The sequence below is a fragment of the Amphiprion ocellaris genome, chromosome 24 (assembly GCF_022539595.1).
Source record: "Amphiprion ocellaris isolate individual 3 ecotype Okinawa chromosome 24, ASM2253959v1, whole genome shotgun sequence".
Lineage (NCBI taxonomy): Eukaryota > Metazoa > Chordata > Actinopteri > Pomacentridae > Amphiprion > Amphiprion ocellaris.
In genome coordinates this window covers 19734262-19746592 of record NC_072789.1, presented here as the reverse complement: position 1 = coordinate 19746592, position 12331 = coordinate 19734262, and the positions used below count along the sequence as shown (strand labels likewise).

Genomic DNA, 12331 nt, shown 5'->3' with positions numbered 1-12331 from the left:
CCTTTCCTTCAAAAAGCCAATCGTTGACTGTGTAGCAGAAACAGGAAACACCCAGCCACAGGTCTGGTCTTGTTATTCCCAAAATATTTGACGGGGTCATTAAGATGGCTGCATGTGTGCACAGAATGTATAGAAAAGACCTAGCGTGAACTAAAACAGTAATATAATAAGTACGACCCATGGTGTCGAAGTGCAATCAAGCCTGAATGAAAGAGGCAACTAAGCAACTTTTACAAGATCCCAAACTTTGTCCAAATGCAATACTACTACAGTAGGTCCTCGGTTTACGATATCCTTGAGCTACAGCGTTTCATGGTTACATCACCATTTCCTATAAATTTATTAAGAAAATCTTGTTACATCATTCCGACGGATGGCATTTGCGACGTTAAAGCAAATTCTGAGCAGGAACTAGTTGGCGAGCAGAGCGGACGAAAACTATGCTAATACGAGGATCATGGCTTTCTTTACATTCGTACACCACATTGGATTGTACTACATTCACGTTCTTTCTTTTGTGTTTTTTGTTGGAACCTTTTTTGCTCTTCATTATGGCTCCCAAGCGTAAGTCAGACTCTTCTGATGGCAGTGCCATAGCAGTCTCCACTGTGTTAGCGCGAGTGAGTGACATAGGTACTTATGTACATATGTGAGTTCCGACATACGGCAAAAATTGCGTTACATTGCGCCATAGGAATGGAATTTCAACCTAAGTTGGGACCCCCCCATACTATAATGTTAGGAAAACAATGTCGTATTGTTTCATATCTGCAGATTTTATTGTTGTTTAAGCTGCTGCCGGAGTCTTCCATACGAATGAACGTGTTTCAGAAAACCCACAAGGACACAAGTCACAGTTTGCTTTTCATTTATTGATGGTGAAGTCCAGACATCTAGCTTCACTTAAAGATTAAGACCCAGAACTAAAACTCTGTGATCCTGCGGAAGGAGGCGACCTCGGGCGAGGCCGCCCCCCAGTCACTGTGCTGCCGGTATTCACCTCGCTCGACGCAGTACTGGTGCCCCCTGTAGTTGGGGAGGTCGTAGAAGACCCAGGCACCGTCGGTCACCACGCAGGAGTACGCCTCACGAACCTTGTAGGCATCGTACGCTGAGGGGCAGTCGTCACAGCACTCCACCATCTGCCCTCCAAAGTCTGGCCTCTCGTACAGCCTCAGCTTCCAGGCACTACCATAGACCTGCAAACAAATGAGGAAAGGCTCAAGAAAGCTGCTAGTGCTGGGTGTTATCCGATCAAACAGTAAGCAATCGAGAATCTTGCTGGAGCCATGAGATGTCCCAGTAAGATGTCAAGTCAGCTCTCTGCGTATAGCATAAAAGTTTAACTAGCAAACAGCTAAGTTAGTTCTGAATCATGTTTTAGAATCGGTTAATCCGTACATTGTGAAAAAGACTCTAAAATCCAAACACTGAGATGAAAGACCCTAAATTCCTCTGCACAACTGGGAAGAAAACACCAGCTGACAATCTGTGCATGATGTTTTCCCCCATGACATCCCTCTTTCACATTTCTTGGCTACCTTGACAGAAAAAGCTGCAAGTTGCTGCCAAATGTGCTTCCTATTGTTCAGTCTGCCAGCTGAACACTGTTGAACGCTCAGCCTGGTCTGGTGCCTTTGCTGCGCTGCTCTGACGGCCTAAACTCATTTCCCAACATTTCCCCCCCTCCAGAAACATGAAGGAATCCGAATGAGCCTTACATTCTTTATGGCGCGGCAGGATTTGACGCTGTCGCTGAACGCCATCCACTGCTGGTTGTCGGCATACTCGCCAGGACTGAGGACGTACTGGAAACCCTTGTAGTTGGGCTTCTCGTAGATCACCCACGCACCGCTCTCCACTCGGATGGAGCTGCAGCGGCTGAAGTACGTGTGCAGGTCGGCACAGTCGCTGCTGCAGTTGTAGCAGGGGCCCTGGAACTTCTTCTCTTCAAAGAACGTGATCTGTGGAAGGAAAGCTTCTGATGAACCTGGGCATCCTTCAAAAGGAGCGAGACTCTTTAAAAGCACTCCGGTTGTGATGTCCTACCTTCCCCATTTGGACGTGCTGTAGACCTCATTCTTTGCTGCTGCCGCATCAAAGTATTTATCGATAAACAAAATGTGCAGAGTGTGGCAAGTCTTTGATACCCAAATGAGGTAGATTTACATATCAGCAAAATGGCCTGGTGCCGTTTGATTTCCCTTTGTTCCAGCCTGATGATGACTCTCTATCGAACACATGCTGGAACAGTGAAGGCAGAGGACCAGTGCTGGACTCTGATGGAAAGAAATGGTTGAGCTCTGTGTTTTCATGACAGCTACAAATCATCCCAACTGAAATAACTTTAACATTTCAGTGTTTTTATCTTTTATAGTTTCTGATCCTCAAATAACTCAGTAACTTGCTGACCTACACTGAGTTTTTGATTTAGCTAATGCAAATGTGACTGAAACTGTTGCAAATATTTCAAATAAAAATACATAAATTATGATCTGTTTGGAAACAAAACACTCTTTGCAGGGAGGCAAGGGCATTTATTTCAGCTTTTCTTTAAATTACTCTTTATTGGCAAGTATCATGAAGGTATGTGGTTCATGTGCACAAAGTCTCTAGACTGATTCAAGGAGTGGAGTACTGAGCAAACTCCTGAAGGACCATGTTTGTGGTCATAAAGGGGCTTCACACTGTATTTTTGTTTATTCTTGGCCAGTATTTTGTTCATGTTTCTGGGTCACGTTCATTCCAACATCGTACACGGCCAGACGTATCTCCACAGCGCTGCCAGCACGGGTCCATCCTTTAAGCTATTTGCAAACTTCCTGCTCAGCAATGGTGTCCCTGCAAAACGGTGTCGGAGTGAGGCGAGTGCTGTCGTTAAAACGGCCAATTCACCGGCAGAACCAAGCAGACCCGGTAGTCAGAACTTGTCATTTTCACTGCGGCAGGTTGATGCTTGGAGGCTGTCGTTTCCCACGGCGAAGGGAATTCTGAAAACAACACCAGGAGACAACAGAAGGGGAAGGGAATGCTGTGGCAGGCTCTGGTGAGCACACAAGCCTGGATCAGAAAAACTGGTCTGGATGTTGTTTTAAATAGACTGAAGCAGTAAAGATGCTTGAGGCGACGTAGACATGGTGTCATCACATAACCGGTCAGGTACACATCCTGGCTGAGCAGACGGTGTCTTCACGGTAAGATGCCAACTAGTTAATATACACATAAACGCTGGTGCAAACCAAGTGGTGAGGGGAGAGTTTTCAGTTAAATAACAACACAACCGTTTTTGTAATTTCAATTCAGTTCCCTTAGGATGCGAATTGAGGCAACTTGTTTCCAGATGTAAAAAACAACCCTAACACACTTTACGCAAGAAATAGTTCAAATACTCTGGGATGTAATGCCCTCCGCTGGCATCCAACCAAGTCTGGTAGCACAGAGGCATCTATGATGTTAAAGAAGAGTCATAGTATTAGAGCACTGCCTCATATCTTTGCCGCTTTTCATTTGCCAAAAAAAGTCTCAGTTGGTTGACAAACACTCAAGCTTGTAGGCGATGAAGTAAAGAAATGAAGTGTTGATTCTGATCTTTAAAAGCAATAAATCACATCCTGCTTTTCATTTTATCTCCCTTCTCCATTTGGGTATCAGATCCGGTGCCATCAACGGATCGACATGTTTGACAGCTCAGCTCAGTACAGCGTGAACTTCAAAAGAATAAGTTGCGGGTTTGTTATTAGCAACAATAGCGAGAACTTACCGATGTTTGCAAGTGCTGAGGGGAAAATCATTTGAGTTTTGAGAGGCCAAATTATTTATGCTGGTCATTTTTATTAACCAGTTATCAATAAATTAGATGAACTTTGCCTCTGCTGCAGCTACCCTTCTTTCTCTATAGTCATTCTGTGGTCTCAGCACTGTCCCACAAACAGCACAAAGCTACTGTTTACAGACTGGGATGCCATTTGCAGAGCGGAGCTGTGTTTCAAAGGTCAGCTAAGAGATGTTGTTATAGTCATAACACACATTGCAGTCTACCACAAACATGCCCAGCTTCCACATTACACTGAAAATGCCTGAAAAATGCAGTTGTCAGTAGCAGCTAGAAACTTAGCACTCGGCTAAGGCTATCACTAGGAAGCTAACTGTCTGGAGCACCGTAACATCACAGTAAAGTAAGACTAAGATTTATCAATCTGTTGTAATGCTATCTAGCAGAGACACAGTCTGCAAAAACTGAACAAGAAACACAATCTGTTGCCACAAATCAGCAAATTGCCATTGTACATATGAAGCTATAGCAATCCTTATTAATGAAGAAGCCTAGTTATGAATGGTCCAAATATTACTTGTTGGTATTTCTTGATTACCAATAATTGGAACTGACCCCGATAACACCTTATCGGTTGATCCCTAATAAATACCAGTGATACTGTGTTGTCTGGAAGTCTGAGAGGAAATATTCTCAACTCAGAAGCCAGTAGTGAGTTTTTGTTTTTTTTAAATCACGTAGTTCAAATTTAGTTATTTTGGGTTAAGGATCACGGCTGAGCAGGTCAGACTGTAACTGAAAGTGGACTGGAGTTTAGAACATTGCAGCTAAGGTCCAGGTTAGGTTTTTTGTTTGAACATCAAAAGTTTCTGGACACCAACATGACGGACGACACTAGATCTTTGGCTGTCTTACGGAAGTGTTGCAGATATTTACTGAGAGCTGTTTTGGTTGTTTTCACTGAGTTCTCTAGTATGTGCTAGCAGGGAAAACCATGTCTCTGGGGTGTGACTGGGCAATAATAAACCTAAGGGTGTTAAACTTGCCTGCCGACCACGGGGAGGATACGACAGGATGTGATGCCGTTGCTCATACTACTTCCCATCAGGTGCTGGTTGATTAGATGTGAAGCTGGGTGCCTCTTCGACCACGAAGATGCTGAAGGAGGTAGACCCTCAGGGCAGCCGCTGATGGTCTCATGGAGCGACCCTGGAAGTTCTGGTCCTCATAGAATAGAATCTGCATTCAGCAGTCGAGCTTTATCTGGACATAAAGTCCACTGTGTCATGCACTAAATTCTCCCTTTAAATCTTTGGAGCAATATTGTGACTGGATGTTTCTAAAGTTTCACTTACCCTCCCCGTGGTCATGATCTTTGTGAGCTAATCTCAGATGTATAGCATCAACATCGACCCTTTTGCCTTTTTATACATTGCACAGCCATAGTATTTCCACATGGCTTGTGCTGAAACCTTTGAGTCATCACTCTATATTGTGGCACAGAGCAGCACTATAGGATGGCATACTTTACTGTACATCACAATCTGCCGTGGATACTGTGAACTGAATATTAGGGGGGCTTCCAGCAACTTCAACTGTTTATTTCATATTGCCTCTGTGAAAATCTATACGCTGTGAACGTCACATCTAAAGACATCAGTGGTAAAACTAACAGCATTCACAAAACTTCAACCAACACTGTAGATGCCACAAAGCAGCATCACTTTGACCTCATATCATTGAAGTGCAATAAATAATCGGAAAGGTAACCGGTAATGCTGAGCCATTTCAGGAACATTTTGCTTCTCTTCTGAACTTACATGACCTCCCTAAATTACATTCAACACACAATAACTATTCAGGTGTTCTGTTAAAAAAAAAAAAGAAGAAAGAAAAAAAAGAATGCAGGGCCACGTGAACCTCATGATGAGTCATGAGGTTTCACACAAAGGTGTGCAAGGTGTTCTGCTGCTGAGAGTCTATATAAACGTAGTGCCGGGTTGGTGTCACTTAGAGAAACGCAAACCTTCACCATGGGCAGGGTAATGTTTAGAATATGTTTGTATAGAGGCTGTAGAAGCAGTTAAAAATTGATCAACAGTTTACAAATACTGTTCTTATGCTAGGGTTGTGAGGTACTGCTTTCTAACTTCTTCTGTTTTGCGCCGCAGATCATTTTCTATGAGGACAGAAACTTCCAGGGCCGCACCTATGAGTGCAGCAGCGACTGCTCCGACATCCACATGCACCTGAACCGCTGCAACTCCTGCAGGGTGGACAGCGGCTGCTTCATGGTGTACGACCGCCCCAACTTCATGGGTAATCAGATGTTTCTGAGGAGAGGGGAGTACCCCGATATGCAGCGCATGGGCAGCATGATGGGCATGATGGGGATGTCCATGATGGATTCCATTCGCTCCTGCCGCATGATCCCCATGGTAAGACATTTCTTTTTTTTCCCTTCAATCTTGGGTTCCTGCTGGCGTTGTTAAGTCAGATGGAAACCTCTAAACTCCTAACCATTTCCCATGTCTCCTCTTCTTCCAACAGCACAGGGGACAGTTCAGGATGAAGATCTACGAAAGAGAGAACTTTGGTGGCAAGATGCACGAGCTGATGGAAGACTGCGAGTCCCTCCAGGAGCGTCTTTTCATGTCCGACTGCCAGTCCTGCAGCGTGATGGACGGCCACTGGCTGATTTTCGAGCAGCCCAACTTCAGAGGCAGGATGATGTACGTGAGGCCAGGAGAGTACAGGAGCCTCCGGGAGATGGGAATGAGCAACATGATGAGGATCAGCTCCATCAGACGCATCATGGATATGTGCTGATATGAAACTGTGGGTCAAAAATAAACGCATTCTGAAGTATCTACTTTGACTTCTTTATGTGCCGTAAAGAGTACAGCTTCTTCTTTCTTAAGAAAAATTCAAAACGTTTTGACAAAACTCTCACCCGGCCTGGCATAGATTCAATAAATGCTACATATCGTGGTTCCATTAACAATAAATTTCACAATTTTCAAGAACGTCTCAGAGAAAAGTGGTTATATTCTTCCAAAGTACACATTTTTGGGAATTAACTTCTTATTAAAATGCACTAAGTTTCTGAATAGAGGACTCACACCCCTTGATTTTGAGATCCAAATTTAAAGAGTGATGTAGCATCATGCTGCTGCTCTGTGGCTGTAGCGTCCCACTGGAGGCTAGCTGACAGAAACGCAAAAACAACACGGTGTTCGCTAGCTTGTCTGTTTTAAACCTCCCTTACGATTCAGAAGCTTCACGATAGCAGGGCCACTGTACACACTGTTAGGTTTACGACATTTTTACGTGTAATATGCAACATAATGATCATAATTTAATTATAATAAGCCTTGCAAGGACAACAAGTCAACAACAATAAGATGCTGTTTTTATTTTTACGGTTCAGTTCGGGTGTAATTTTACATTTGGGTGGCACTGAGTGAAAAATAATTCTGTTGCATGTTTACATCCGGTCGGCATGAGATAGCTCCATCTTTACACAAGCAGCTATGAAGTCTCTGTTTTAGGACTCTTACCAGCAGTACCAGAAGACGGTGCAATCCAGACCAAAGCTTGTGAAGTGTCCAGAAAATAAATTACTCATCCACGGAGGAAAATGAATGTGCTTGGAAAACATCAGTGATATTATATACAAGATTCAGCACCAATCACATGCAGTTTTGAGTGTGGGACAAATGAAAACAAGCAAAAATGCTTGTTTTTTCAGAAACAACACAGAGAATTCCCACAGTACTGATGTTTCTGTTACAATGCAGTAAATATTACACTGCTAACTGTTAGCGACTTTTTGCTATACCATTTAACATGCTGTTTGCTAACATTAGCAAAATGCAGAATCCTGCACGCCGTCTAAAGCGCATTCATTTACTAGGGGGATGTCATCAGTCAAAAAAAGAAAGAAACACAAACATATTCCGCTAACTCATTTAGAGCAACTTTTATTAATAATATCAACTTTAACTAAAATAGAGCAACTTTAATTCATTTAGAGAAACTTTAACTATTTTTTGAGCAACTTTAGCTAATATAGAGCAACTTTAATCAATGTAGAGCAACTTTAACTAATAATATCAACTTTAACTAATGCAGAGCAACTTTAATTCATACTATGTGCTGTGTTACAATGCAGCAAATATCATACTGCTAACTGTTAATGACTTTTTGCTTTATCATTTAACGTGCGGTTTGCTAACAATAGCCAAAAGTTTCAATCAACTGCCTAAAGCGCAAACATACATTTATTCGCGGGGCGTCATCAGTCAAAAAAAACAAACAAAAACACATTCCACCAATAAATGTACTTTTCATTGAAACTTATGGACATGCTCGTCGCTCCCTTACACGCCTGCATCGCGGACTACACGTGCAAAGAGTTCCTTCGGTTTATATAACATGCTATGCTAACCACAATACCATGCTAACATTTATCAGCACAGGTTACTAAACTGAGCTGTGCTTTGTCACTCGAGAATTAAATTCCTCACTAATGAGAGGACTGTGTTCTTAAAAAAGTTTCATTTTTACTCCACCAAGGAACGTGGTGGAGTTTTGTGACAATCGGCATTGGTTTATCGTCTGTCCATCTGTCTGTCAGCAATATTACTCAAAAACAGACCAACAGATTTGGATGAAATTTTCAGGGAAGGTCAAAAATGACTCAAGGACCAAGTGATTAGATTTTGGCAGTGATGCAGCTTATAGTCTGGATCCATGGATTTGTTTAAGATTACTGTATCACTGCCAGATAGCGGCACAGCGTCACTGTAACTATGACAACAAGTGAACACTACAACGATCGTGTGATTGTGATTCTACTACAAATCCACTGCTACTGACTTATCTGTAATGATACAAGGAACAATTGATTAAATTGTGAGAATGTTTCTGAGCTCCATCAATTCCCGCCGCCCGCTACATATTTAGATCACATGATTCGGTATTCGTACAAAACGTACACGTGTTACAAGGCTGAGAAAGATGGGCCAACTCTTCCTCGGTGCAACACATTTATTTTGCAGTAACTGCAAAAAGATGCAACATTAACGTGACTACAGGAGCTTGGTGCAGTTACATTACTCAGATCACCGTACTGACGAGACTTCTTCATTACATTTACAAGTACTACTGAACAAATACTAGTACTGTAAACACAATATTTCAAAATCACATATGACTGGCACAAGTTGTACAATTTTACATTTTACAAAGAACTCAGAAAACCTTTGTCTTTTAATCACTGCCTTTACCATGTTTTAACTGCAGCTTAATCACCTATGAATTAGTTTATGAACTGTACTGATCTTGTTTTTACCATAACTGTAACTCATTAATAACCATTGTACCTGTAACTCATTTCCACACTTAAATCACTTAAAGCTTAAGCTAATGTACCATGTGTGACAATACAGACTCCTCTGTCTTAGCTCAACTACTACATTTGCATTGGAACAAGTCCACAGCTCATGTGCTTATGACCAAAAACCTTCAAAAGTTCGTTTTACATGTCTTTTCACATAAACTCATGCTTGTACATTACTTTTGTGCATTTCTGGACACTTAGATTATGACTTTTACCTTGTACAAATCTCCACTGTCTTTAGGTTTATTACTATGATCACCCATGACCCACATCCACCATTTCAGAAAGACAACGTGGTGGCTAACTCGTTTTTAACTCATAAACCTCTCAAAACACGCATTAGTTTATCACACATTACTCTCTAAGGTACTTAAGAAACACTACCACTGTTTTATATAACTTGTGTGTCGCTACAAACCAGCTTACCTGCAAAAAGACGCAACATTAACGTGACTACGGGAGCGTGGTGCAGTTACGTTACTCAGATCACTGTAATGACTAGACTTCTTCTACGGCGTCAGCTACTGATCCCCAAAACACCGAGCGCCCTCTGCTGGCGTAAAAGAGTATTGCATCTAGTGGACAATATATAGCAAAACAGTAATTAATCTTGTAGTTTTCAACCAATGGGGGGCAACTACTTTAAAGCATAACTTAAACACACAGTGCCACACATGCATAACACACGCCTGTGCTCAGAGCAAGGTCGTTTTGTTTATGGGTACATCTAAATTAAATCATCAATAACTAATAAACAAATGCTGCATTTCTTTAAAAAAAATGCTGCATTTCTGACAACACCATATGGGGGAATGAACAGCCTTGGGGGAGTACTGTGTTCTCTGAGTTCACTGTAAAATCTAAGCATTTATTTGAAGCGATCACTCTGCCAGATGCCGCTCCACAAAGAAAAACGTGTCCCATAATGAACAGTTTGCTTTGTCACGGTGAAATCTGCACCACTCCACTTTAATGCGAGCGGCTGCAGCGTGCACAGCTTTGATGTATAGTACAGTAAGGACTTCCATACCGATGAGCTGACTCGGTCATTTCATACAATTGAGAAGCAGATTCCTTTGATGTCACATGATGCATAAAAGGCAGCGCGCCAGTGAGAAGAACAACACAAATCAAATAGTGTGACCATGAGCGGAAAGGTAATGCAGGGTGGAGATCAGTGCAGCAGCCAGGACACCGACTGATGCATACAAGCTTTAAAATGATTTTATACCGTACCAAAAGCTACCATGCAACACAGTGTGATATGTGCTACTCCTATGACAGCGTCACAAGCCTTTATCATGTAACTCTGCAGATTTTCAAATGTTGGACCCAAACACAGTCTGTCTTTGCCTCTAGATCGTCTTCTTCGAGGACAGAAACTTCCAGGGCCGCTCGTATGAGTGCAGCAGCGACTGCTCTGAGATCGCCTCTCACCTGAGCCGATGCAGCTCCTGCAGGGTGGAGAGCGGCACCTTCATGGTGTACGACCAGCCCAACTTCACGGGCCAGCAGTTCCTCCTGACCAGGGGAGAGTACCCCGAGTACCAGAACACCATCGGCTTCAACGACTGCATTCAGTCCTGCCGCATGGTCCCTATGGTAAATATGAGCACCGTGTTATCAGCTGAGGAGATATCAGCTCAGTCTGACGGCTGGTGTCCTACCTGCTAGACTAAAGTCCAGTACAAAGTTAATTCTGGTTAACACATTTGAATCACAGGTGACTAAACCAGTTTATCTGTCAGGAATCAGGATGATCAACCCCAAAGTGTCGACACCTTGTGAGCGAGCGTCATCGTTGTATTTTTACATCGATAAACACGTTTCCCATTTTGCCCTTTCACAGCACAAGGGACCCTTTAAGATGAGGATCTACGAGAGACCCAACTTTGAAGGCCAGATGCACGAGCTGACCGACGACTGCAACTCCATCCAGGACAACTACCACATGTCGGACATGCAGTCCTGCAACGTGATGGAGGGCTACTGGCTGATGTACGAGCAGCCCAATTATAAGGGCCGCATGTTTTACCTGAGGCCAGGAGAGTACAGGAACCTCCGAGACATCAGCAGCGACGACATGAGATTCAACTCCATTAGACGCATCACTCAGTCTTAACTGTGAATGATTTCATTTTTAGCTAATAGGTTTGCTTTGTTTCATTATTACTGACAAGTTGTAGAGTGCAAAGAGGAGGAACCTTGTTTTTATCCTGAAATTGTGATTTGTGCATTGTTTTGGTGTAGTTCCAGCTGTACTGTACACCTCACTGTGAATTTACCTCTTTTCCTGTGTGATGCGCACAATAAACTGACTGGAGCACATCTGGATGAATTCTCTGGACAAATGACTGCTTTAGCCAATCAGTGGTGCATAAATATATTAAATAATACAGAGCAACTTTAACTAATATAGAGCAACTTTAACTAATATAGAGCAACTTTAACTAATATAAAGCAACTTTAGCTAATATAGAGCAACTTTAACTCATTTCTGAATAACTTTAAATAATACAGGACAACTTTAAATAATGTAGAGCAACTTTAAATCATTTTTGAGCAACTTTAACTAATGTAGAGCAATTGTAACTAATATAGAGCAACTTTAACTCATTAAGGGCAACTTCAGCTTATAATATCAACTTTAGCTAATATACGGTGGTGAAAAGAAGTTTTCGGACACCCTTAAAATTTGACACAATCTCAAATAGTATCATAAAATATTTGTGGAAAAATCTTTGTGTTTGAAAAGGTGTGGCTGCATTAGACAGACACAAATATAAATGCTAGGTTTTTTTTGTTTATTGTTGACCAGAAAAACTAACAAAACTAAACTCTACCAAAATGACCCGACATTTTTTTAAAAAAATGAAATTAATCAAGTTTTTAATGGCTTTTTTTAAAAGGTTATTTTTAGTATTATGGCTGTGATTGTACTAAAAAAAATGCGCTTGAAGACCCGAGAGTGATTCTTAATGTAATATTTTACAAACGTATGGGGTGTACAAAAACTTTTTTCTACCGCTGTAGAGCAACTTTAACTAATTTAGAGCAACTTTAATTCATGTACACTACCGTTCAAAAGTTTGGGGTCACTTAGAAATGTCCTTATTTTGGGAAGAAAAGCATTTTTTCAATGAAGATAACATTAA

At 41.9% G+C, this 12331-nt stretch overlaps 3 protein-coding genes and 1 long non-coding RNA gene across 4 annotated transcripts; 2 read left to right on the top strand and 2 right to left on the bottom strand.

The window, feature by feature from the left end:
- Window positions 1–851: 851 nt before the first annotated feature.
- On the bottom strand, window positions 852–2279 carry LOC118470948 (gamma-crystallin M2-like). The gene is made up of 3 exons (XM_035952538.2): window positions 2050–2279; window positions 1722–1964; window positions 852–1199 (listed from the first exon to the last, which is right to left on the bottom strand). Exons 1-3 carry the CDS (start codon window positions 2056–2058, stop codon window positions 924–926), a joined length of 528 nt encoding a protein of 175 aa, XP_035808431.1. The 5' UTR covers window positions 2059–2279; the 3' UTR covers window positions 852–923.
- A 2226-nt stretch (window positions 2280–4505) lies between these two features.
- LOC129348244 (uncharacterized) lies at window positions 4506–5945 on the bottom strand. Its single transcript, XR_008600714.1, has 2 exons — window positions 5128–5945; window positions 4506–5035 (listed from the first exon to the last, which is right to left on the bottom strand). It is a non-coding gene; the product is annotated as an uncharacterized LOC129348244 (long non-coding RNA).
- LOC111574368 (gamma-crystallin M3-like) lies at window positions 5718–6640 on the top strand. The gene is made up of 3 exons (XM_023278957.3): window positions 5718–5814; window positions 5944–6210; window positions 6323–6640. Exons 1-3 carry the CDS (start codon window positions 5806–5808, stop codon window positions 6599–6601), a joined length of 555 nt encoding a protein of 184 aa, XP_023134725.2. The 5' UTR covers window positions 5718–5805; the 3' UTR covers window positions 6602–6640.
- A 3657-nt stretch (window positions 6641–10297) lies between these two features.
- Window positions 10298–11504, top strand: LOC111574450 (gamma-crystallin M3-like). The gene is made up of 3 exons (XM_023279079.3): window positions 10298–10333; window positions 10536–10778; window positions 11026–11504. The coding sequence occupies exons 1-3, from the start codon at window positions 10322–10324 to the stop codon at window positions 11296–11298; spliced, it is 528 nt and encodes a 175-aa protein (XP_023134847.2). The 5' UTR covers window positions 10298–10321; the 3' UTR covers window positions 11299–11504.
- The last annotated feature ends 827 nt before the right edge of the window (window positions 11505–12331 follow it).

Coding starts and splice junctions, on each gene's coding strand:
- LOC111574368 (XM_023278957.3), top strand. Junction 6,211..6,322: donor CCTGCCGCATGATCCCCATG/GTAAGACATTTC, acceptor TTCTTCCAACAG/CACAGGGGACAGTTCAGGAT.
- LOC111574450 (XM_023279079.3), top strand. Junction 10,779..11,025: donor CCTGCCGCATGGTCCCTATG/GTAAATATGAGC, acceptor GCCCTTTCACAG/CACAAGGGACCCTTTAAGAT.
- LOC118470948 (XM_035952538.2), bottom strand. Junction 1,200..1,721: donor CCTGCCGCGCCATAAAGAAT/GTAAGGCTCATT, acceptor ATTTGTTTGCAG/GTCTATGGTAGTGCCTGGAA.